At 41.9% G+C, this 26612-nt stretch overlaps 2 protein-coding genes across 13 annotated transcripts in view; both read right to left on the bottom strand.

The window, feature by feature from the left end:
* si:dkeyp-44a8.4 (collagen alpha-1(XXIII) chain) overlaps positions 1-15063 on the bottom strand; it is a 148269-nt gene extending 133206 nt beyond the window's left edge. For 4 of the 11 annotated variants that reach the window (XM_037780773.1, XM_037780780.1, XM_037780779.1 and 1 more), the window contains exons 1-2: positions 14307-15062; positions 12675-12744 (exon numbers count right to left, since the gene is read on the bottom strand). In XM_037780773.1, coding sequence (XP_037636701.1) covers positions 12675-12744; positions 14307-14600 — 364 coding nt within the window. In that variant the 5' untranslated portion in view covers positions 14601-15062. Of the gene's footprint in view, positions 1-12674; positions 12745-14306 lie in introns of all 11 variants that reach the window. The other 7 variants (XM_037780771.1, XM_037780776.1, XM_037780774.1 and 4 more) reach the window with 4 other exon arrangements.
* A 1614-nt stretch (positions 15064-16677) lies between these two features.
* Positions 16678-24161, bottom strand: clk4a (CDC-like kinase 4a). 2 transcript variants are annotated; one of them, XM_037780295.1, is made up of 13 exons: positions 23980-24161; positions 22288-22448; positions 20694-20943; positions 19949-20051; positions 19573-19639; positions 19369-19485; positions 19083-19249; positions 18901-18995; positions 18650-18779; positions 18489-18571; positions 18315-18394; positions 18100-18190; positions 16678-17431 (listed from the first exon to the last, which is right to left on the bottom strand). In XM_037780295.1, exons 2-13 carry the CDS (start codon positions 22446-22448, stop codon positions 17225-17227), a joined length of 1551 nt encoding a protein of 516 aa, XP_037636223.1. In that variant the 5' UTR covers positions 23980-24161; the 3' UTR covers positions 16678-17224. The 2 variants fall into 2 exon arrangements, with proteins under 2 accessions (XP_037636223.1, XP_037636224.1); XM_037780296.1 differs by lacking the exons at positions 19949-20051; positions 22288-22448; positions 23980-24161 and having other exon boundaries at positions 20694-20881.
* Between the last annotated feature and the right edge of the window lie 2451 nt (positions 24162-26612).

The raw sequence follows: 26612 nt of genomic DNA, 5'->3' as shown, positions 1-26612 counted from the left end.
TGGCTGTTAACGAGGGTCTTTTGGCACAGAGAAGTACTCGTATCGGTACTCGGTATCGGCGAGTTCCCAAATGTAAGTACTTGTGCTCGGTCTGAAAAAAAGGTGGTATCGGTGCATCTCTTTCCTCGAACCAAAGAAATTCTCAGTCGGCTAACACTACGATTTTGTTGACTAATCAATTGATTGATTTAATCCACAGATCTATCGAGTTTCGCCACAAAGAATCACACAAAAGCACCACTTGAAATCTTGTGTTCACCAGAGATGTGCTCATGGAAATAAGTCATTCAGCATGAAAAGAAAAAACATAAAAAAACAACTTATCGGCTAAAGAAATCTTAGTCGACAAAGACCAAAATGACACTTACACACACACAGATTTCTTTCTTACTGGGCAATGATCGGATCCAGTTCGACAGGGTAATTTTAGAGTAACAATTATTGTAATTATATTCAGATATATCCACACTGCTGGGAAATGACTGCGTTGCAAAATCCTCAAATGAGGGTCAGAAAAAACCTCAAGAGAGTGAAAGGGCCCATCAACGGCTTTGGCATGCTGTTTCACACACAATGAAGCTGATAGTTTAACTGCAGCCGCTGCGGTCGGATGTTAAGCCGTAGATGTGTTACATACGGCTGTAAACACGAGAGCAACGACAACGGCACGTCTCGGTTGGTTAACTTGTGCCGACTGAGGGTTTAAACTTAATGTGCTTGAGCTGATTCCTTGTCTTGATTAAACTCTCTCAGACCCCCGGTGATTCATAGCTCTTTTTATATTAAAAACACAAATGTATAATTATTCTTTCAAATGTCTCATTCCATAGAGGAGTTGTAATTTATATGGCCTGCGGTTCGTCCACTAGTATATTTTCTGTCTCAGCAAAACAAGAGCTGCCAGTAATCTGCTGCCGTCACTGACGGCTGTAAAAGCAGGAAATTAGCTTGTTGGACAGAAACACCTGAGGGAGCGCCACTAACACCGAGGCCCCGTTCAGACCTGGTATCAACATGCGTCCTGAGTGATCCGATCACAAGTGGACAGCTTTAAGTACAGGTGTGAACTCATTCAAGATGCATTGAGGACGCATTGAGATCCGATTGCTCAGACCACATTTGGAGGTGGAGATGCATTCTAATTAGGGATGCACCGATACCAGATCGGATATCGGGCCGATACTGACTCAAATAGCTGGATCAGATATCGGTGACAATGGGGCCGTTTATGTTTATGTCCTATATTATACATTATATACTGTAATTTTACACCTGAATTGTAATTCCTGTTAATTTTGAAGATTTGTTTTACCAAGCTGCTGGTGTGGGACTTATTATTTTATTAATAAATAACAATTCATTACATTTTTATCTGTGTATTTATTTGTTACATTTTATTTTACAAAGTTAAGAAAAGCAATGTTTAAGTCCAGCCTGATGTTGCCTTACACATAAAAGAATGATCCCAGTCACTTCCACACAGTGAGGCATACAGCTTATTGATTAAACACTGGTATCGGATCGGTACTCGGTATCGGCCGATACCTAAAGCCCAGGTATCGCTATCGGTATCAAGACTAAAAAAGTTGGATCGGTGCATCCCTAATTCTAATGCCAGGTGTAAACAGACGTACTTAAAGCTGTCCACTTGTGATCCGATCACTCAGGACGCATGTTAACGCCAGGTCTGAACAGGGCCTCAGAATCTCTCTCTGCATCTCTTCATTGTCTGTTTACAGTATGTGTGTGATAGACATCTCCATCCACCCCCCCCACCTCCCCCCCCCACCTCACTTCTGGCTGAACTTTCGGTTTATATATACATACAGCGAACAGACTGACCCACTGTGGCAGTAGTACGGCAGCCTCAGGCCATCCAGATCCCAGCCTTAAATATACACTCACTCAAATCATATCTGGAGACAGGGATGGAGAGGAGGAAACAGAAAAGAGAGACGTGCATCACATTTAAAAGAGCAGAAAGATGGGACACGGGAAGAAAAGGAAAAGGAAGGGACAAAATGACAGAGAAAGGTCAAACTGAGAGAGAAAACAGACCTGACACATGTAAATACACCCCCTCCCCAAGCCGTGGCGCTAAGTTGTTGAGAGCTGCGCTCCGCTCCAAAATGCTCTCGCCTCCCTGTTATGACAGAATAACATGGACCAGTGATGCTGAGGGTCCGTTCAAAGGTTTCAGGCCCAGTTTTACGAGCTCAGCTCTCATTAAAGAGGTGCTGGGAGAGTGACGAGCCTGTCGAGGGGCTTTTACACTAAGCAGGAGCATGTTCGGCACAGTGAGACCATCTGGATCACCGATGCCCTCCTTCACACCTCCAAAACCCCCACCTCCAATGAATCCCAAGGAAAGATATGGGATAAACGATAACCTCTGCTCCATCTCTGCCTCCTTGTTTGTCTGGGTTCACGTCCAGAGATGCTATCTGTCCAATAAATCCAGGTGTGTTCGCGTGAGTCCCCGCGACCGCGCAGCTGGATTCAGCCTCGCTACATTCCTGATGGATTAACTGAGCTGTAAATGCCAAGGAAAAGACTGATACTGGAAACTTATTTCTAGGATCTTTATCCGTGCTGGACATCTTTAACAGATGATGGGATTGAAATTAAAGCCTGTTTACATACTTTACAGGTTTGTTGGAGTGCTCAAGTGACAGCATTATTTTTTTTCTTCCGAAACACAATTTAAAAAGAGTTCCTTTTAGGTCTCAGATCCTGTAAACTCATCTCATCTTCAACCGCTTATCCGGGGTCGGGTCGCGGGGGCAACAGCTCCAGCAGGGGACGCCAAACTTCCCTTTCCCGGGCCACATTAACCAGCTCTGACTGGGGGATCCCGAGGCGTTCCCAGGCCAGTGTGGAGATATAATCTCTCCACCTAGTCCTGGGTCTTCCCCGTGGCCTCCTCCCAGCTGGTCATGCCTGGAACACCTCCCTATAGGAAGGCATCCTTACTAGATGCCCGAACCACCTCAGCTGGCTCCTTTCAACACAACGGAGTAGCGGCTCTACTCCGAGTCCCTCACGGATGACTGAGCTTCTCACCCTATCTCTAAGGGAGACGCCAGCCAGCCTCCTGAGGAAACCCATTTCAGCCGCTTGTACCCGTGATCTAGTTCTTTGGGTCATGACCCAGCCCTCATGACCTTAGGTGAGAGTAGGAAGGAAGATTGATCGGTAGATCGTCACAACGGTGCGGTAAAGCGAATGCAAAACGGCCCCCCGCTGCTCCGATTCTCCGGCCGATCTCACGTTCCATAGTCCCCCGAGGTACTTGAACTCCTTCACTTGGGGGTAAGGACTCATTCCCTACCTGATGGAGGCATCCTGTAAACTCAGATACATTATTAAACAGGTTAAGGTTATACTACAGCACAGAGAGAGATCGTTTGACCTCACAGTGTTGTCAGCCAGCCAGAGGCCACATGGCGGTGTTAAAGAGGTTTTTCTGCCCCCCCATTAAAAGGCTATTCACCTTGTCACCTGCCACTTGTGATAATTAAAGAAAACATTATAATAGTTTCCACATTTGGCACCGCGTCTGCTCAGCACTGCTCGGCAAGCTCTCGACCAGCCTGTACCATACCAGCTCTCGCTGACAACACGACGTCCCTGTGAAAACATTTTGATACCGACTGATTATTTGAGACATTCAGGAAATCTATTATGGCCTTATCATACTTTATGTTAGAGCTTTTTAGGGTAAGAAGTTTATCACAGTTGTTTTAAGAAGGAAGGGAAAAAAATCAAACAAAGCAACTTAAAAAATACTAAAATACGACGTGTTCCCTTAAAGGAACAGCGTGCAACAACTCGGGGGATCTATATAATATTCATAACTATGTTTTCATTAGTGTATAATCACCTGAAACTAAGAATCGTGTCTTCATATCTACATAGGGAGCGGGTCCTCTTCACGGAGTCCGCCATGTTTCTACAGTAGCCCAGAACGGACAAACCAAACACTAACTCTAGAGAGAGCCTTTCACGTTTTAATGTTACCTGAAGGCCACCGTAGTCCTCCGACACGCTTGTGAAACTGCGGTAACGTGAGCCGCAGAGTGTAAGTAGTGTTATTATGGTAAGGATGACCTCTGAGCGAGGCGAACGGTGTTACCAAGGTTACTGCAGTCTTGGAACGGGGAGGATTGAGCTCAGTTGGTTGCAATCTGCAACCACACCACTAGATGCCACCAAATCCTACACACTGTCCCTTTAAACTTGAAGCCAACATGCAATAAATTGTAACTCGTGTGCTTAATTTGACTTGATTCCTACACCGATGTGGCCAACAATGCTCATATTTTTATTTCTTAAAGTGACATATTAGATGTTACACAGATTTGTTTCGCTTAAAGGAACGATTCAACTCTAACATCAAACCAATACTCCTCTATGGTTCAGAGACGTGGAGGACAACCATAAAGGAGCGATAGGCTTTGAATGAATGAGCCGTGGCCCAGCAGCTCCTCCAGTGTGACTTATAGCAGAGCACATTTTTGCAATTTGAGGGTTACCTTCTAGACATGACCGCGTTAGCCTCCGGCCAGCAGCAGTAGTCTGAATCACTTCCCCGGCTGTGTGTCTCAAATACTCGCTGCCTTGATAACCAGCTGCACACGGACCACAGAGAGATGTGCCGAGGCTTTTCAGGTCGGGTAGAATCTATCTGTTCGTTAGCTTGCTTTCTTGGCTGCAGAAGGTTGTGTTTGTATGCTAATTTGTTTCATATGTGGCAACGGGGACGGACGGGATCACACCGGCCAAAATAAAAGCAGAACACAACCAACTGGCTGTAGTATTGTTGTCGGAGAAGCCTGTATTTCAATTTACCATATTTCCTTAATCTCTGATGACATATCATTTTGTGATTTATTACAGTAAATATATTACATATTGGTCCTTTTAAGTCACTAATTTGTTGAGAAGCTGCATTATGCTCGGACATTATTTGCTGGCTGTAGCCTCCTACTAGACAAGAACATCCTTGAAAACAAGTATATACTGTATATTACGGACATGTTCAAATAATTACTATATAGAAAAAGAAATCCAGTCTTGAGTTAAGTGTAGCCTTTCACAAGCCATCTGTTAAGATAACGGAGATCTCCTGCTCCAGAAACACCACGAATGATTCTGCTGCGATGCTCTTAAATCAATCCAGGACTGAAGAAATGAATCATGACCCTGCGGTTGAAACACACCACTTGATGCTTTTGATGCACGCTGGTCTGCAGAAAACAACTGGTGTTTTGGAATCTTGTGCATCAGACAATGCATTATTGTGTGGAAAAAGCAGCAAATCAGATGTTCTTCAAAGTCAATTTTTACTTCGGTTGCCATGTGTTTTTCAAATATAACTCATTTTGGACCAAACCTCCTCAAATGTTCCCTCTTGCATAATTGTAAATATCTAGTCGGTAACACTTAATTATAGTAAAACTGCTTCTCAATACTGAACACATTGTACAATATTTCTGAAAAATGCTGACATTTCTGTCCACCTGTGGTAATAAGAAACACTCATGTGGCTCATGTTTATGTTGGCGGGTTACGAGAATAGCTCTTGTTTTTGTATCCTTGCACCGCTATATGGAGCTGAGAGAAAACTCACACAATGAAGACAATGATGTAAATATAAACAGGCCCTCACTGTTGCTCAATAGCAGGCTATCTTTGATATTTCCACAGTTTGCCAAGACGACCTACAATATGATGCTTAAATATGAACACATGGGACGCACAATCCTTTAATAAGTTACAATCCCCGTCTCCTCCTTTATCCGCCCCGCATCACTTCCCGCTTGTAATGACCTCACAGCTAATACATTATGACAATTAGATAATTGCATCCAGCAATGTTTTATTAAACTAATATGTGTTGTGTAACTACCATCGCAGAACGAGTCTGAGTCTGTTCAGTGAGTTCCTCTCGCCTGTTGTGTGTTCTGCACATCCCGAGGCCTCACTACATGTACCTGGCACCCGGCCCTTCGCTCCTCAGTGTGTTCCTGAGGTCCTCGCGGGCCTCCGTGAGCTGCCGACTGGCCGGCTCGTGTCCAGCAGTTTATTTTACAAAAAAGGAAGAATGTCGGCCGCGCTGTTAAACACTGTGGTTTCACAAAGCTAACTTTAATAAGAAGGCTGATGAGAGACAGAGAGGGGAGGGCTCGAGATGTGGTTTAGGTGTGGGTGAGTAGTGTGCATAGTGTGTGTTTGTGTGTGTGTGCTGCAAACACACACAAATGTACAAATACACACCTGGAGCCAGTTGCAGCAGCTGTTCTTAAGTTCAAATGTAAATTAAAATGGGTTGAAAACCTGAAGCCTTCATTACCCACAATGCAACTTGACCGCCAACAGCTCAGTCAGAGATTATGGTGTGTTATGCTGGTAAGTAAACTTGTAGTCTTAAAGCTGAAGTAGGCCAGATTGGAGTAAATATGATTAAAAAAAGTTATTTTAATAAAACGGTCGCTATATCGTGACAGTAGTACCTGAAACAGGTCTCCTCTGGTGCTCCTAACGGCATCTGCAAGATTTCACAGACCGGAGGAAAACAAGCAGTAAGAACTGATCTGAGGTCTGCTGTCCATCTGCTGTCTATGAGAGCCAGCTGTCAATCACTCTGAACTCCGACCAAACGGTCAAACTAGGCAGCGCTGATCAAATATGAATCAATATTCTGTTACGTTAATGCCTATTTCTCTCCTCAGATGTTTTCAGAATCATCTTGTAGTGCACGGTTTAGCTGTAAAATGAGAAAGTTTGTGACGCTGCCGCCATTGTGAAATCTGGTGAAGGAACACCAAGTTCTGGTCACATGACCGGAGCACAGCCAATAGGAACGCTCTCTCAATGACATGACCTGTGATTGGTCAAAGTCTCCCGTCACAGGCTTTCTAAAGCCTGTAAACAGAGTCATGAGGAGGAGCAGGAGTCTAGTTATCTCTCAGAACACTTGAATTACAATATGCTGAAAGGTTATTATGGAATTTTTGCCCAATGATGCCAAAAATATATACTGCCTACTGCAGCTTTAAGCCCCAACACTTGAGGCAATTTATCAGACTAGATAAACTAGATAATACTTTGATAACTAGATAGGGATGGGCAATATATCAACATTATATTGATAACGTGATATGAGACTAGATATTGTCTTAGATTTTGGATATGATAATATGGTATAAGTGTTGTCTTTTCATGGTTTTAAAGGCTACATTACAGTAAAGTAATGTAATTTTCTAAACCTACCAGACTGTTCTATCCTTATATCCACATTACTGATGATATTAATAATCTCATTTTGTAAATATTAAATAAAAGCACCAGTGGTCAGCCCTACAATATGGTCATAATATCGATAGAGAAAAAATATCGTGATATTTGATTTTCTCCATATCGCCCAGCCCTATCACTCTAAGATAGTCCACACTCAACACATGTCCGACTAAATACAAGATTATCTCCCCTTAAAAATACACTTTTGTTCAGTGGAGACACGACCATCTCCAAACTAAATATCTCCAACTGCCTGAGAGGCTGCATTCCCCTCGTCTTCTACAAATGAACTGAGCGCACTCGAGCCGTCCAAGATCCTCTTCCAAACAAGAACAAGATATCAAGAAGAGTCACTCGTTCTTTATTTGACTCTTACAAAGACCAGAGGGGAATACCGAGACACACCGACTGAAGGGTAGAAGTAACCTGAGGACACGAGGCTCGCACAGCTGTGTGTTAGAGCTGCTGTCCATATGACGATGGTATCTGTAGTCTGCGATATAAGCTAGTGTTAAATACAAAGCAGGCTGCAAGGAAAGAAGGGCGACGGGAAGAGGGCTATTTCCTTCCTAACAACGTCCATCATAAAGCAATAACCACCAATAAAGCAACCATCGACATTTAAAGCCTTAATCCCGATATATAACACAGTAGTTTGAACGTATTTAACACATTTCTTAATTGACCTATTGAAGATGTATAGTATGACAGGTTAAACATATAGGGGAAACCTCTCTGTGTAGCAGCAGAATATTGTATATTTTCTTCCCCTGGTTTGAATTCTGCAGCATCATCATGTGAAAAGCCGACCGGGTCGTCTGCCAGAGGATCCCGTCTTCATAACTGACTTCATACGCCGTGAATTTAAAGCGTTGCAGCCAGTCACTGGGAGCCGCACACTAAAACACATGCCCGCAGACATTAAAACAAACACACGTGCACAAAATACATGACTGCAAGGCTAGCACACACAAGCAGAGACTCGCACATGTGTGCACACACACACGCAGCTAGTTATGGGATGCTCTCCAGCATATTACTACTTGAAGCCCATAGCTATAGCGGAACAAATCTGAAAACGAGACCACTTATGGAAACAAATTTCCTGCGTTTATTATATTAAAATGGTCATTAATGGATCTTATATGGCCGGCGTATTTGTCCTGTGGCGATAGATTGTGTAGGTAGCTGCATGCTTCCTGTCTGATTTATGGGGGGCTTTAAAAACAGAATGCAGTCCGCTGGCCCCATACTGGATCTCCCTAAAGCCGGCTTTCCCCGTCAGGCAGGAAGCTAGGCGGGGAGAGCGTGCAGCCTCCAGAGAGAGAGAGGTTGATCCCCAGACGGGCCGGTTAACACCAGGAGACAGACACAAGACGTTATACTGACAGACAGCGGGAGTAGAATAGTAACCCGACACATATGTAGGAACTTGGAGTCGCAATAAATACAAATAGCTGTACCCGTACAGAAAGCAGACACAAATTCACGCACATTTTTTGTCTGTATGTGTACCAGCGGGCAACTGGTGCGGAGGTACTGTAAATCTGTAATCTCTCTAACAGCCAGCAGGGGGCGACTCCTCTGATTGTATAGAAGTCTATGAGAAAATGAGCCTACTTCTCTCTTGATTTATTACCTCAGTAAACATTGTAAACATGAGTTTATGGTCTCAATCTCTAGTTTCAAGTCTTCTTCAATACAACATGATGTTCATTTAGTAAATTATGGTCCCATTTAGAGTCAAATAGACCATAAAGCAGGGGATGCTTTAGGGCTTAGTGGCTACCTTGTGATGGACGGGTGGCTACCACGGCGTTGTCCGGTCTGGGAGTTGTCCGTGTTTTCGTCTTAAAACTTTAACCCTGTTCTTTAAAGTTAATTGTGACATTTTGGTCACTTAAAAATGTCTTATTCAGCGTTTCAGCGTTCGGTTGTGCTGTGCTTCTGGTGGCAAAAGACCAAGATGGTGACAAGATCTCTCGGCTTCATAACAGCAGTCCATAATACCAATGGGTGACGTCACGTTGACTACGTCCACTTCTTACATACAGTCTCTGATGTCTTCATGTCAAATGAGTCAAGGAATCCCGCTGTGAACATGCTCTCTCAGTTATATAAACACACAGAAAAGCACATATATGCGGGGGTCTGTGTTCCCTTTCAGTGCATTAATGTGCTCTTATCTGATGGAAATTGATCTGACCGCACAGCCAGGGGTCCGACCTCTTGCCCTCATACACTAACACCAAAGACCCCTTAGATGCCCTCTACCGACTGAAGGGGATCAGTCCTGACTAGGACTTAAAATACAAACTTGAGGACACGCAAACAGTGTTTTCAACTCAAACAAACAGTTCAACACAAACTGTCAGTAATATCCTATAATTACTGAGCAATAAATCAAATACTGTATATCAAGAAGGGCTTGATTGATTGATTGGTCTCAGAGAAAAGTGTCACATCATCTAATCCCCCATGTATTTTTTTCAGGAAATAAGAAGCATTGCTTATAGATTCACTATAATATTTTTTGTAATTAATCTAAATGTTCAAGAGGTGACACCATTGAAGACCTCCTGTCCTATGCAAACCTCCTTAAAACATGAAAATCACCCAGAGTTTCAATGGATGGGTGATGACTGCGTTGTTTTAGCACCCTCTCCTGCTGCACAGTCTCCAGTGACTCTCCGGTGACTGAGTAACATTAACGGGTGCATCTGGCTGGCATTTCGTTTTGGGCCCGTGCCCAAGTGTAGGCCGACTGCGGGCCCTCTAGCTGGTATCAGACCTGTTAAACAGCCTTTTAATGCAAATTGCAGAGATGACAATCCACTCCCTCTACACAGGACACATACAGCCCCCACATGGTTCTAATTAGCTAAGGCACCATATAAAGGTGTTGTGTTCATGTGTAAGTAATGAATAGTGTGTAGGTGTGTGTGTGAGTATACGTATAGTGTGTGTCTGTTGAGGGAACAGGCGGGTGTTAATTGCAAACACCTGAAGCTTGTAAGCAGAGTTGGACTCTGCGACATAGTTTGCCTAAGCCTTTACGACTGCTGGTCGCGTCGTATCTGTGAGCATAAAAGAGACACAACTGTCCACTGAGAGGCTACGAGAGATAAAATGCCCCTCAAATACTATTTATAGGCAGTGTCTCCGCTGCTTCAGTGGTGACTGAACTAAAGGGCTTTGAACTCAAAATACTTTCATTTTCCCTCAGAAGGAAGTCGTTCAGTCAGAAGTGTCAACGAGACACTCAACATCATCATTCCCAGCGCTGCTGCGGTGGTGCTGCCCCCTGTTGGGCCCCTGTTTTCATGCACGCTGAAAGGTGAGCACCCTGATGTGGAGGGCATAGCTTTAATGGCAGAAATGCCGCTCATGCTGTCTCTCACACACACATACAGGCAGAAATACCTTGGCCTGTGATCCTGGTGGTGAGAGATTCAAGTTTCAGGTGGGAAGAGCTGGTGCTAAAGGCAGAGGAGGGTTTCTTCTTACAGTGTCGTGTTGAGAGAGGTGCCTCCGTCGGCCCCTCAAAGGCTCAGGGACAGAAACTCAGACTCACACAACACCACACGCAGCCATATGAGACCATGACCAGACTGTACACTCACAAGGACACAGATGGGATGCACACATTTAGGCACAGCTCAGCTCAGATACATGGACATAAAAACCTTTTACATGATGAGTCACATACAATGCTTAGAGCGAACACATGCACACTCTTGATAGTACCCAGCTCTCTTGAGCACAAAGCACCTGGAAAACTCTCAAAATCTAAGTTTAATCGACCGAGAACCCCTCTTTAGAAATAAACACATTTTATGGAGAAAAGTTAACGAGTCTGTATTGAGCAATCTGGGGTATTGTTGGGACGTGAAAAAAGTACATGCTCACGGGCATTTGGTTGAATCAAAGCCGCAATAAACAAAATAGCCTTTGTTCCACCAAAAAAAAAAGGACACCATATTTCAAGACCAGAAAACGGAAAGAGAGAACTTTAAATAGACTTCTGAATAGTTGTGGAGAGATTGCATTTCAGTGCCAAAACCACTTGATTGCACAGCAGTTCAGCAAAATTGACAGGAAAATTGGAAGCAACATCTGATACAATAATATGATCTAATGGAGAAATTACATTCAAATGCACGAGTAGCCAGCGAAGGCAGCACAGGCTCGACCTGCACGGGCAGCTTTTTACAAGGTACCTCTCATTACAACTTTACTGAGTCATGCTTAGTAGAAATGCAGCAAATGTATAAAAGTGGAACTACAGCAGCAAACTACCACTTGCATTGACAGTGCCAGTGGCTTTGGCTGTGCTGAATCCAATGCAAACAACAAACACTTCTTGCACCAACTTCGCTGACCAGCCAGACAGAGCCAGCGAAGCAGCAGCTATCTTGGCACAGCAGATTCCAACCTGGAACACAGAATGTGTTGAAAGCGGGCCAGAAATTCCACTTGTGAACGCTTTCACCTGTTCTTGTTGTTGCAGGGCTATTCACACCCGGAGACAAAGAGAAAGACAGAAAGAGAGAAAGAAAGAAAGAAAGAAAGAAAGAAGAGCCAGCGGGAGAAATTTCCCATATGTGCAGATATGCATCTTAAAAACTCAACCTCTGTCACAACTTCTGGGTACAAAACTTTAAAAAGAAGAAAATGTGCAAGCAGACACTCAGTGATAATGATAATAGTAAGATCCCACTTGTGTTGCACTTTTTTTTTAAACTGGAATGCCAGCCTCAATAAAACACACACACATCCTGTTGCTAAACCACAATTACCTCTTCACAGGTGAGGTAAAATAGTCCATATGTTAAATACACAGCTGATCAGTTGGTCACACACACTGATGTTCATCAAATATCACAGCAGCAGCTTTACCCAAATTAAAATAAAATGCAATCTTTCTCTAATTCACAGGCCTAACAGGGGGGACTCTATGTGTAACATGATGTCGATCACACACTGTTCTCCAACCGTGGAACTATCACAAGCCCTGTAACGAACACCGCGAGCCAAACGTGGCCGATCTTGGCACACGGCTGCTCCATCTATTAAAGTGAGCATCCCCCACTGCCACGAGGCTGCAGGGCTCAGGCTGGACGTCCCAGCCCCGCTGGTCTGCTGAGTGCAGATCCCTGCTGTCACAGTACGGGCCCTACACTGGCTCAGGGGCCGTGATCCTCCGCACGCACACATACACTCTTTAAAGTTCAGGAGAGCTGCTGAAAGCGTCATAGGCTGACAGATGATCAGGTTTCACAAGCGGTCAGTCATGCTGGGACTGAACTTACTTTTTGTTTGTTTTGTTTGTGTGTTTTGTGGTACAAATGCTATGAAGAGCAGAGCCATACCTGGAGGGCAGGAACACTCTTGGCCGACATCCCTTGCTGTCCGCAATTTTGGCAACAGCACCACCACTTTCTGCAGACACACAAAACAAATTCCAATGTAAGATAAAAAAAACAAACATGAATATATTCTCAATGTGGAAATCATTAAGAAAAAAATCAGAGAATGAAATAAGACTAAAAATAATCTCAATGATTACCAATAACAATTATGAGATCATAAACTTCCTCCCATTACATACAGCTCAAGGAGCTTCCTCCTTGTGATAAAATTATAGCTTGGAGTCTCATCAGTGGTTATGTCACCCTATAAAGAGCTTTAACTGCAAACTAATTGGCCAGCTGCATGCAAGGTTGATCCCTATGGTCATGCATTAAAGAGGGACTGATTTGTCCAGAAGAGATGGAGTCTAACAGAAGTAGAAACATAGTTACATGGGTTAACACGCATGCACATATACATGTGCTTGGAGGTGACCTGACGTTAAGGAGGATGCATGTGTGTGCCCATGTAAATGATATCACTAGATATTTGCGCTCCCCCCCTTTTTATTTTCTATTAACTTATTTGTTGATTTCATTTATTATTACTCTCGTATTTTTGTATTATTATTGTTTTTTTTATGTGTGTTTTTTGTTTTTGTTTTTTTTAACTCTACTTTTCTTTTTGTCATTATTATTATTGTTATTTCTTTTCTTGGTTTCGTTTCGGATTTGAATGTTGAGGTTGTTTTCTCTATAGTGTACTTGATGGGTTTGTCTGTAAGCTCATCTACCTAAAAGTTGGTTTATAGACTGTTGTAATTACAAACAGTGGATTGCATATATGAAAACAGCCTTGAAACAAAGGAAAGTATAAAAAAATAAAAAGGGGACTGATTTTAGGGGGAATGCAATTGCCAAAAAAGTGCCAAGTCTTTGCAGTTTGTCAACCCTCACTGCATTATGTTCCCTGCTATTAGAATGCTGCTGCTGGAGTCCCACTAAGACCAAGAAAGTGGATCATATCAGTCCAGTTCTGAGGTCTCTACACCGGCTCCCTGTCTCTCAGAGAACTGATTTCAAAATACTCCTGCTGGTTTACAAAGCACTAAATGGTTTAGGGCCAAAATACATTTCTGATCTTCTGCTATGTTCTGAACCATCCAGACCTCTCAGGTCTTCTGGATCAGGTCTCCTTAGTGTCCCCAGAGTCACAACTAAACATGCAGAAGCAGCGTTCAGTTTTTATGCACCAAATATCTGGAACAAGCTCCCAGAAACCTGCAGGACCTCCAACTCTGAGTTCTTTTAAATCAAAGCTTCAAACTTTCCTGTTTGCTGCTGCTGCCTTTAATTAAACCAGATTATGATCTTATACTGCTCTAGAGCTTTTACTCTTGTGTGTTATACTCTATTTAGCTTCTATCCTAGCTTTTATTTTCAGCTTTATCTTTAATGTTTTTATAACTGTTTTAATTATGTCTTAATGTTCTTGAATGTTTCTGTAAAGCACTTTGAATTGCCCTGTTGCTGAAATGTGCTCTACAAATAAAGCTGCCTTGCCTTTTACGCACATTTTACGCACAGGACGAGCAGCGTGTCTGAGGTGCACAAACACACAATATATATGCATTTATCAATGACATCATGTACCTCTTCAACGAGCCTCCCTATTGAGGTGCTCAGCTCCGGGATTAGGGTCCCATCCTCGTTAAGACAAGCCCCGTGCGGCGGCTGGAAGACGGACGCTTTGTCCATCTCCATCTGCAGCCGGCTCTCCAGCTGGAAGGTCCTGAGGCTCATCAGAAGACACACGGTGATGGAGCTCAGGGACATCAGCATGCACAGAGAGATGGTGATGGTGATGGTGATGGGGAGACCTGGAAGACACCGCTGGAACAAGGACTTGGGCTTACTTTCCCCCATAGAGTCGCTGCATGTATCCATGCTGAAATCCTGCAGAAGTCCTCTTGATGCACAGAAAAAATGTCTTGATGTAGCCCTGCCAAACTCTAATCAGACTAAGCAGCGCACTTTAACTCATGCACAACCCTCAACCTACACTGGGCTCACGGTTCAAAGTCTTAACGTAGTGTTGGAACAAGAGGCAGCTGCAGCAGCAGACACAGATGGGAGCGATCTGGATGCCAACCAGAGAAGAGAAGAGAAGAGAAAGAGGCGCCCTTCTGAAACTTGCAGGTCCTTGTTTTCCTGTTGGGGAGTTTCCGACATGCATGTGCAAGTGCAAACTACCAATGAGTCCGATTGTTTTTGCCTCCCTAAAAGTTTGCACGTTGAACTGGTTGAGATGCGCCCGCCCTGTTCAGCACCACGTGGGAGGCTGCAGACTGACAGCTGACTGTGAGTGACACTGTGAGGGTTTAACTCAGCAAGAACAGTGACTCAGTGATGATGATGTGCCTTGTTAATGCGATAAATGCTTAATAATTTATTGTTTAGGAGACCTCCAAGTTTCCCAGAACTGTGATTTGTGAAGAACAATATGACTCTTTGGGGTCTCCTTTTTTCCTCTGAGAGACAATATAACATGTTGGACATTGCCAATAGCAGACATAAATTTCTGTCTTACTTTTATGGTACTTTAAAGGTTCCATATCATAAAAAAGTGCGATTTTCATGTTGTTGTTTTTTTATTATAAAGCAGGTTTAAGTTCTATGTGAATACTGTGAAAGTATCGAGACGCTCAATCCACAGGGAAATACACACAACCCATATTCAGAAACACTACGTTTGAAATAAGCTGTCAGGATTTCTGTCCATTTGTGATGTCACAAATATACAATATTTAAACCCTTTACAAAGTTTTAAACTAAATGTGTCTAAATAGTTTATTTCCTGTTGCAGTGGATGTAAATGACACTTTGGGTTCTCCTTTTTTTCCTCTGAGGGACAATATCACAAAATGAAAATGACCAAGAGCCGCTCATAGCAATAGCAGACATAAATTTCTGTCTTACTTTTATGGTACTTTAAAGGTCCCATATCATAAAAAAAGTGAGATTTTCATGTTTTCTTTTTTATTATAAAACAGGTTTAAGTCCTATATAAATACTGTGAAAGTATTGAAACACTCAATATATGGAGAAATACGTACAACCCGTATTCAGAAACTGCATTCGAAACAAGCTGTCCAAACATTTCTGTCCATTTGTGATGTCACAAATATACAATATTTAGAGCCTTTACACAGTTTTAAACGTAAACATTCTAAATGTGTCCCAGTTTATTTCCTGGTTGCAGTCTATGTGAATGTCATCAGCTGACAGGAAGTACACATGGACCCAAGCTGTTGCCTAGCAACTTAATTCTGTCAAAATGCACTAAAACGGAGCGTTTCAGACAGAGGGTAAATACAGGTGTTTTCAGGCAAACAGTACGAGGAAAATAAAGTTTTTTTTTAGGTTTATTTATTTATATTAACCCCTGGCATGTTTTGTGTTTTATGTTACTTTTTATTTATTTAATTTTTATGTTTGTTTTTATTTATCCCTTTATGTGTATTGTTTACCTATGTGTTGATTTATTTGTTCTTTGTATTGTTTAAAAATTTAAAATAGTTTTTTGGAAAAAAAAGTTAGCTGTTAGTTAGGCTTCACTAGTGCTCCCTCGTTCAATCTTAAAACTTGAACAGCTTGAATAATAAGAATACAGTAATTTAGTATTTTGAAGTCTGATAACAGTTTGATATATTATTCTTTTAGTTCTCAAAGCCACTATTGCTTTGTGAACTTTACTGGTTTGAAACAGGTGCTGTCATCAATCCAGTCACTTTTAATGCATAGACATTCAACTTCAATAAGGCCCAAATCTTTCAACAGATATAAAGAAAATCAGAATGACATCTTTTCCAACATCACTGTGCTGTTATGTTAAAATGACTCTACCATGTCGGCCTGCAGGCAGCAGCCTTCTGCAGTCATCTTACAGCTTTTTACTGCCATCCTGTGGATGAATGCAGCTACTGCACCTTAACATCTCAATCACTGCACAGACACACTTCTGTCGTCTTTACACCTTTATTGAGAAAATGTAGGTTACATGATACTGCAAAAAAGTTACACAACCCGTCAGTGAAAAAAGAAATATCTTAACAAATTCTATGTACAAAGATTTTCCACCCGCAATACCCTTTTTTTCATTACAGCTACAGTGCTGAATAAATTATTACTGGTGAGACTCTCAATCCGTTTCATTACCAATCACTTGACAATGCACAGAAAGAACATGGACACAATTGGACTATTCATGAATAAAAGAAACAGCTCCACCAGTATAAGCTTAAGAGCTACGAATCAAATTACACTGGCAAATAAATAGAAATCAATTAAGGGGGATTCATTACATCAAAACATGCCACAGATGAAAACATAACACACTGGCTTAAGACATGACACAGCAAAGCAGGGCAGTGGACTGATACAGTCAGTTATGGTACACCTCTCCTGGAGAGTCAGGAAGTAGAGGCTGGCACTGAATACCATGATCGATGTCATAGTGACAGCCAGGCCCTGACCAGGGTTACAGGTCAGAGGTTTATACGTTCAGGAGTTCAGTCTTTTTTGCTGCTTCTTCTTCTGCTGGTGCTTCTCCTGCTGGTGGTTCTGGTGCTTTTGCTGCTGCTCTTGTGGTAGCAGGAGAAGAAGGAATGTCTGAGGGCCTGCTCCAGACTGAGGCGCTTAGCTGGGTCATACTCCATCATCTTCTCTATCAGGTCAAACAGCTGCTGGTGGTCTTCGCCTTTAGACAGCATATAATGCTGATGGAAAAGGAAGGACAATGTGTAAAATAAGTCATGATTAATTTAGTGCTCTTCATTTTAATTGTAGTTTCTATATTACATGTGTGAACTCTGTGACGCATGTACGGGGTGGACGACACAGAAAAAGAGAGCCCTGCAGTAAATACTAGTTTGGTGACGCTCAAATTTTGTTTTTGAATGACACTTTCAGGTGTTAATTCAACTTATTTTTGAGGTACTCATTTATAGTGTTGTTAAAAAGGAATACACTTTGTGTGACATCTTTCCAAGCACAAGATGCAAAGATCAATTTAATCTTTTTTCATGTAGTCAAGCAGCTGAGCCCAGTGGCATGCAGCAAATTAGGAACCCTGTCCGTATTGTGAAGCCAAAGAGTATTGACGTTGCAATGGAACGAACAATTGATTTTCACTTCTTAGCAAGATAGGTTCTTTGGTGACGCTCCAGGCTATGAACAATGTTGTAACTCTGAACAAACATCAGGTGGCTCTTGGATGTACTTATGGTTTGCGTGCTAGCTAACATGTAAACATTTGGAGTTGTTTGAAGGTGTATTTTTTTTTTTAAATCACATTTGATATTTACAGATGTATTTACAGATGTGATTCTTAGCGCTCAGGAAGACACAGACTGTATGTGGCGATCTCCAGTAATATTGCTCTTACCTTGAGGGGTTTGCAGTGTTTCTTGACATATCTCCCAGAGGAGTTTAGTCCGTCCCAGTCCAGCCTGCCCCGGTGAACATACCGCCGTTTCCTGTACACACAATGAAAATAAATTAAATTAACTCCACCTGCAGAGCATGTTCAGGTCGCCTTATCAATTTTGTTACAAATTTTTTGTTCAGACAATAAAACAGGCGAGTTAGTGATCCACGTACTTGGTTTTCTGCAGGAGGTTGGAGGGGATGGGACCCAGGACTCTCTCCATCATAGCAAGGTGCTCTTTACTGTCATGAGTCTGAAGGAGAAAACAATATATAACACATCTGGTCAAATGCCATGGTAAAGGTCACAGTATTACTAATTTCATTATGCTCTCTACTGCCACGTACCTGGAAGAGAGTAGATCCAAGGTAGTACTCAATGAGTATGCAGCCTACACTCCAGACATCACAGGAATGGCCCCAGCCCAGATCTGAAAGAGACAATGTTAACTAAATAACAAGTCACCACTAAAGGATCCATCTATAGTGCTTTAAAACAAACCACGTACCTAAAATGACTTCAGGAGCGCGGTAGTGACGTGTCGACACCACAGAGGTGTGGTGCTCGTGTTCATATGTGGCGTTACCGAAGTCCACGATTTTCACATCTGGGTTCTTCAAAGTCCGTTCATCCCGTTTCTGAGGACAAGAACACAATCATGCTACTCACACAGCTGCTGACACATAACAAGAAGTTTTGGTATTTGGCCAATACTCCAGCAGGTAGGATTTTTCTGGATAAATATTTAGGGACACTTACCAGTTCAGAGTTGTACTCCATATCATAGTCCGAATCAATGAAGAGAATATTCTCAGGCTTCAGATCTGTGTGCGTCAGCTTGTTGTTATGCAGAACTGAAAGACAAGACCACACACATTAAATCAAGCTATTTGTTTTTACACATATTGTAATTTCTGTCCACCTATGTGTCTATTACTCACATCGCACACCCCGGATGATCTGGTACGCCATGTGCCTGATGTGTTCTATGGGGAAAGGCTGGAAATTGTTTTCCTTTAGGAAATCATAGGTGCTGAGGCCGAGCAGTTCAAAGGCAATACAAACGTGGCCGTGGTAGTCAAACCAGTCCAGTATGTGCACACAAGCACTAGAGAGGAGGAGAGGTGTAGAAGATGCAAAGTAAGTTTCTTGTGTGCAAATTCAGAGAATGTTTTCATATGTGATGACCAGATTTTTGTGGTATGAAGTTACTATGGATTGACTTACCATCTCTTGTCGGTGTCAAGGGACTTCAACTGCTCAAGCACCTGTACCTCAGACATCGCTGCCTCACGGTAGCGATCTATGTTTTTAATGATCTTCAGAGCCACTCGAGCTCCATCACTGGAAACACACAATATAAATACTATTAGCATCAAATGTGTGAGAAAAAATATTACAAACATTGAGCTGTAAGGAATATTTTCTTACTTAGAGTGATCAATGCATTCGACGACCTTCCCAAAGGCACCCTCTCCTAGAGTAGACACAACCTCATCTACAGAAAATAGAGAGTTGAAGTTAGAAACACGGCACTGACGAACTGAAACACTGCCCTTTGGCTGGTGCACTGCCTGATGTTTGATAGCTCTGTTTGGCTCACACTTATATAAACAGGATTCTGAACACTGGAATATAACTCAATACTAAATATTTTACACTGACAAGCAGTATTTATCCAAAAAATTAAGTCTATTGGCCCAAATACTTAATTCTCTAAATTAATGTTTGGAAATAAAAACCAGACAAGAGAGTGATCGAGACAAAGTGTGAACAACAGTAGAAAAAAAAGGTATATATTCTATACATCTCGCTCTCAGCATGTCTCCACTGTGATAGATGAGGTGACCCTCGCCATCATCCTCAACACTCCTGGATCTTTTCCTGCTCCTGCGCTGTTGGCTCCTCCTCTGCACCGGAACCGCCGCAATCCGCCATCACATCAATAACCCATCAGTCAGCCAGCACCAGGCCACCACAATGCGACATCGTCATTCATTCAACCAGGCCAAGGGGGGGAGGTGTAGGGGTGGATAGATTCGGCCCGTTCAGTAACACCGCCAGGCGAATGGACGGAGCAGCAAATTCAAATTCAGCCCCGTCAGAGAAATTGGGCGCCAGCCACCACATAGTGTGTGTTACAGAAGAAAAACATGGCAACAAGATTTTCAGATGAGAGACTTTCTCAGAGTAGTACAGAAAAAAAACTGAACTTGATTGATTACAGTCTATCTACATGTAGTTCTTAGTAACTCATCCGAAACAACTTAATTCTTTACTATCATGTCCCATAACTATCAATAAGATTTCAGCACAAATACTGGGTCCACTTTTCTCTAGCAAATCTATCTATAAACACTCATAATCCCTTACTTCCTGAGACCCCAAGTCCCCTACTTGTTATCATTGGAAATCATGCTTAATAGTGAAGAGTGGGACACAGAGAGACAAAGAGATAGGTGTTACGCATTGGCTAAACACCAGTGATGACCCATTCGATTTGGTGGCAAAGACAGGAGAGGGGAGTAGAGGGGAGAAGGAGTTTCCCGTACCGTGGAGGACCGGTGGCGAGAGTGGCTGCACCTACGCCTTCGGTCTCGTTGCCTGCCGCTGCTTCGCCTGCTGCGACCACTCCGACCACTGCGCCCCGATGACTTGCTGTAGTGGTGCCAGTCACGATCTCTGTCCTTGCCGGTGCCTTCGCGGCTGTCCTCCTCACAGGCCATGCCCAAACTGTGGTCGTTGGTGGTTCCTTCCCTGGATTCCAGCCTCTGGTTCAAACTGCGGGTCTCCAAGTAGTGCCTGCAGTCAAACAAAAACAAAAACACAAATCAAAAACAAGGACAAGAAAGCGTAGGTCATCTCAGGAACAGCCCAGTTCCTTGTCTGTGATAACACTCTCAAATGAAAACTGTATATGATGATGCTAATGGTCCGCCCGTTGCCTGACACTCTATCCCCCTGAGCCTTTTATGTAACATTTGTAATTAGCAACATACTCGTTACAGCCACCAAACACCAGGCATCCCGTTCAAAGAGCAAGAGCATTTTATTAATGGTTTATCACTTTGTAAATAGTACTTCTAAGGGTATGCAAATGGCCACATGAAATGTCACATTTGGGCAATTTTAGCATTTATACAGCCGTCTCCTTGGCAACCCGAACCATGCCTTCCCTAAAACTCGTGCACCCTGACAGAGAGCCACATTGGCAGAGTTAAAGTATGAGGCACTCAAAGTTGCTGAAAGCTTTTCGGTACAACCTGATAGTGCGTAATACGATCTGTGATTCTGCACCTGCAGTTCTCAGTACGCCACTAGTGAACACCTAGTAACATTTCTGCCAATATGAAATGCAGAGAACTAAATAAAATCTCAGGGAGAATGTGTTTATTGCTTACATAAAAACTCCTTCCAACAGTTCCTTATATAGGCCTTGCTGTTTGACATCCTAATGTTTGCTCATTGAGCTTTGCTTAAAATGTTACCAAATGCGTCCAGTGCACCCATCCAGCAGGCCGTGTTAGCACTTAAGCATCTAAAAAGGTCCAAGAAATCCCTAGAGCCCTTGCACTCTGCTGGTGTCAGTTGTCTTCCAGGAGGAAGTCTGCCTCTCTACAGAATTAAAATTAGAGTAGACCTTGAAAACAGATAATGTAACCCCATGGGCCACCATACAAAAGCTAGAATTGCAAAACATATTAACTTTGTTTACAACTTCACTAGATGACAATGAAATTGCAAATTGACTATCATTTAAGGGCAAAAGGATTAATTTACAAAAGTGTATCTGACATGCCAGGCTTTATTAGCCTAACTGGAAGTTCATCTCAAAACATTGCAGCACAAGACAAAAAAAAACCCAGAAAGGATAGAATTTTAGTATCATGTTATTTATCAAAACTTTACCAACATTTTTCCCCATTTATATATGATGTGATGGTTGTATTGTATTTCATACAACACCGGTGGAATTTTGAGTATATAACACTGTAGCTCTCTGGCACATAATCTAGTTTTTGATATATTGTTCAACTTAAAATGTGTAACTAACGAAATAAAAAAAGACCCAAAGGGTCATACAATTTGAGTAGGCATTTACACAACAAATAGTGACATTATACCATTAATAAATATTATATTTACCCATCATAAAACTTGTGTTGAATGTGAGTTCTTCTGGACTTATTTTCTCTTTCGCTGCTGTGCGAATCTTGTTTTCTTCGCTTACGACACTCCATCCTCTCTTCCCAGCTGTACTCGTCAAGCCAGACACCTGGAGAGCGCATTCGTTTCGAGTGTCGCATCTGAAAGACAAGTCAAAATGGATATTCCACTCAATGTTAAAACACATTCAATTCTGATATTTATCAATCAATGCAATGGACTCAGCTGAAGCATTACAAGTGGGATTGTCTCTGGAGATACTTCTCCCCAATGCAAAAGACCCAATGTTATATTATATATGTAATACCGCTTGTTTTTAAAGCCTTGAATGGTCTGGCTCCTGCCTATATCGGTGATTTGCTGACTCCCTATGAGCCTGATCGATGCTTGAGATCCTCTGGCAGGAGATCCTACTAACAGGTCCAAAATCCAAACTTGTCAACAAAGATGACCAACCGGCCCCCTCAGCTGTGGAACGCCCTACCTGAAGATCTCAGGCTGGCAAACTCAGTATCTTCCTTTAAATCTCTTCTTAAGACTCACTTTTATATTATGGCTTTTTCTTAACTGATGCTGCACTGTTGTAACTATTTATATGATTTTATTTTATTTAGATTTTAATTATTTTATTGGAAAGCACTTTGTAACCTTGTTTTGAAAGGTGCTATATAATAAATAATAAATATTATAATGTATTATATGTGGCAGCAGCCAGATTGAGTTGTATAACATTAAAGATAAACAATAAAAAGTGAGCAGATCTGAATTTAAATGTAGTCTGCAACAATTTCAATAATCTCTTGTCATTTAAAAAGGAAAAAAAATAACAAACATTCTCGGGCTTCAGCTTTTCATTTGTAACGTTATATCATTAATTAAATATTTTGGAGTTTTAAACGATTATCCGAGAAAATATTCAGCAAAATAAATCGACAGTAGAAATGATCGTAGGTTTCAGCTCTCAAACCAAAAACCTTCCATCATTGTGCAACACTAGCTGACTGCAAACAAACAGATAATCCCCAATGCAATGCATGTACGTTAAACTTTAATAAAAAACATTTATGCACGTATATAACGATAGCTTACTAAACGTTACTTGATAAAATGTGAGGAAAGCACTTATAACTTAAAAATTAACGTTTCCACAACGACATGATTACATCGTCTATATCCAATCTGAATGTGTTTCCTTTAACTTTAAGTTACATATTATAATGTGCAACTCAAAATGTGGCATCTGCTGTAGTCCTGTCTGTGATTGTAAACAGTCAACAGCTTCACATTAGAGGTGAGGAAGCACAAAGCCTCGATCCAGAGGCCCACCACCACCACCACCACGCAGAGCGCGCTAACTAACGCCACTGTTTAACCACATTAACGTGATGTCACTCAGCCTAACTCACTGAATTAAGGTGTTATAGTGACTAACCACTTCAATATGTTGACTGCCACAGTTATAGAAAGTTGCGACCCAGTTAACAGTAGTAATTCATGTAACACAATAACGTATCGCAGCTAATTAGCCTGATTAGCATCCGATCTGCCATGTTGGCGAGAGAGCCGTCGAGTGGTGGAGAAGCTAACATGCTAACGGTAGCTAGCATCAGAGGAAAACACACTAAAGCTGAACTATAAGTAACACAGAATAACGTCTTATAGTGTTCTTACCTGTCTTTTACAACTATGAGATTCGAAAAAGTAGGTTTAGTGTAGTTGGGTAAAAGAATATGAACAAAGAAACTAATAAAAGCCTCCAACTGATCTTCAAAGATGGCGATCTGCCGAGAACCCTCCTATAGAGCGATGTTCATAGTGATGTGTTGGTCACGAACGAGCCGGTTCATTGAGCCGGCTCTTCTAAGTGAACGATAATGATACATGTCCACAGGCTCCGTGCTTTACACGCTCCCCATTCATTATCTATGTAAGCAGCCGCGCAATGCATTCTGGTAGCGTGGCGTCGCAATTCGAGAAACGGAGCGTCACAACGCCCGCTTCTCATTTGCATAAAGTTGAGGGCTAGTCTACTTTATGCAAATCACGGGCGTCCGACGCAACTCGCCGCCTCTCGAAACTCCCGAGAATCTTTTAAAATAAACGTCGTCGATCCAAATAAAGACAGATTCAGCAACTGCATGGCTTATTTCTCGCCTCAAATGTTTTCAGAAACACATTTCGGTGAACTATTTTCGTGAAATGAAGAAGAAAGTTTCCAAACGAGCCTCCATACTGGTTCCGGTTTGAAAGTTGGGAGCAGCAGCCCATGGAGGGAAAGCTTTCGTTCAATCAGGTGGGGACAGCCTGTGTGTAGTGACAGCCCACAGGTGTCCAATGTTGGGAAGCGTCGCGTCCCCTCGCGTTAAAAACGCCTCTGTGGACACGTACTATAAGGGCCGACTCCCGTCCGAGGGCTTTTTTTTTTTTTATTTCTTTACATAATTCAAGGCAGAATGATAGGACGATCTTCTCCGCGCTGACGGTCTACAGGTACAGAGCAGGAGGAAGAGGAGGAGAGAAAAAGAGAGAGGAGTGCGGTGCGCGAATAGCAGACAAGATGAGTGACGGGCGGAAACGAAGCAGCATGTAAAATTATGGTATTCTGGAAATTATAAGGTTTAGTATAATTACATTAAATAATTTAAGTGATATATGTGCACACATACTAATCATAGGTCAAAACAGCGCTAAATTTGGCTGAATTATAAAAGGCAGAAGTGATAAAACGAAGAGCCGTTTGGGAGCCAAACGAGCCGGCTCTTCTTGGTGAGCTGAGCCAAATGATCTAGCTCACTAAAAAGAGCCGGAATTCCCATCACTAGTTGTTAAACACATTCCATGACGCAACACTCTATGACCACGCCCACTAATTTTAACGATGGGGTTTTAATGTCCTGAGTTCAGCCTTCCAGGTTCAATCAGGCAGCACTTTTATTATTTAAGTACAAAATGTACAACAATGTGTTTTAATTACAACCTAATAAAAGACCAAAAGTAAAGTAATAAAATAAAATAAAAAATAAAGTAGCAGCTAAACCGTAGTGTAATGTAATAGTATAACAGTAGTGTAGCTGTATATTACAATACAAGAAGATGTAATAAATGATATGAGAAGATATAATAATAATAATAATAATAATAATGATAATAATGATAATATTATTATTATTATTATTATTAATAATAATAATAATAATAATAATGTATAGGTGTAGTATAGGTTAATACAACAATAATAATAATCGTAATACTAATGATGGTACTATAATATGAATGAAATATACAGTTTCCAGCAGTCAAGTACTCAGGTGAGTATGTAAACAATGTAAACTACACAAATAATAACATATATATATATATATATATAAATAAAGATAGATAGATAGTTACGTTACTGTGTTTCTTTGCAAAGTGTCCTTTTTTATGACACTTCCTACACTCGGCATCCTGAGCAGGGCAGTCTTTCCAGACATGTTTTTTCATTTGTCCACACCTGCTGCATCCTGATGACGGTGTGTCAGATTTTCCTTTCGCCGTCCTTGGTACCTTATTGTACTTTTTGTGTACAGCCTCCACATGTCCCGTGGTCTGCTCTGTCCCCCGCAGCACAGGCTGTGGCTCTTTCACCGCTGCACTCTGCCTCACTCTCGCCATGGCCTTTCCCAATGTCAGATCAGCGTCTAGCTGTAAGCTTTCCGACAGCTTAGCATCTCTTCTGACACCATGTTACGTTACTGTGTGTGATGTTACGTGCTGTGCCGAGGCTTCGCAGCGCGTGTCGAGTAATCCAGGAAGTTTCCTGCGATGCGCGTGTATCGAGGCTTGTTTCGTTTTAGACCAATGACGTCATTGATGACGTCCGAAGCCTCGCTGCCCGGCCGTGCCGCCCACTGGTTCATGAAGTGGTTCAGATCTTCACTGGTTCAACCAATGCCGCTTTCCAGAAGTGACACAGAACACTAATATTAACCCTCCTGCAATTATTATATCATATTACACTACAATACAATTATTAACTTAGGATTGGTTTGCACACATAAGATGAATTACTCACAAAACAATTACAGTTTATTATACATGTATCTTATATACTCATAATATACTTACTAAATAGACATTTTATTAAATATGATATATATATATATATAAATTGATTACATTCATTGTTTATAGTCATTCCCAACAGCCTTTACTGGCGCAAAATACAGTATATCACAGATCTGTGTTCCCAGTAGACCACAACCAGCACTGCTCCCAGTAGAGCACTTACACTTACACACCAAAAACTGACAAACTGACAATAA

Source organism: Sebastes umbrosus, chromosome 9, assembly GCF_015220745.1.
Source record: "Sebastes umbrosus isolate fSebUmb1 chromosome 9, fSebUmb1.pri, whole genome shotgun sequence".
NCBI lineage: Eukaryota > Metazoa > Chordata > Actinopteri > Perciformes > Sebastidae > Sebastes > Sebastes umbrosus.
This window is presented reverse-complemented; position numbering and strand designations above follow the sequence as displayed.

What these genes read in the sequence shown, in the direction of transcription:
- clk4a (XM_037780295.1), bottom strand. Translation starts at nt 22,448, where the DNA reads ATGCGACACTCGAAACGAATGCGCTCTCCAGGTGTCTGGCTTGACGAG. An exon ending in AGACATGCTGAGAGCGAGAT is followed by an intron (nt 19,640 to 19,948) that starts GTATAGAATATA and finishes TATTTTCTGTAG; the next exon opens with ATGAGGTTGTGTCTACTCTA. An exon ending in TTGGATCTACTCTCTTCCAG is followed by an intron (nt 18,395 to 18,488) that starts GTACGTGGCAGT and finishes TTTCTCCTTCAG; the next exon opens with ACTCATGACAGTAAAGAGCA.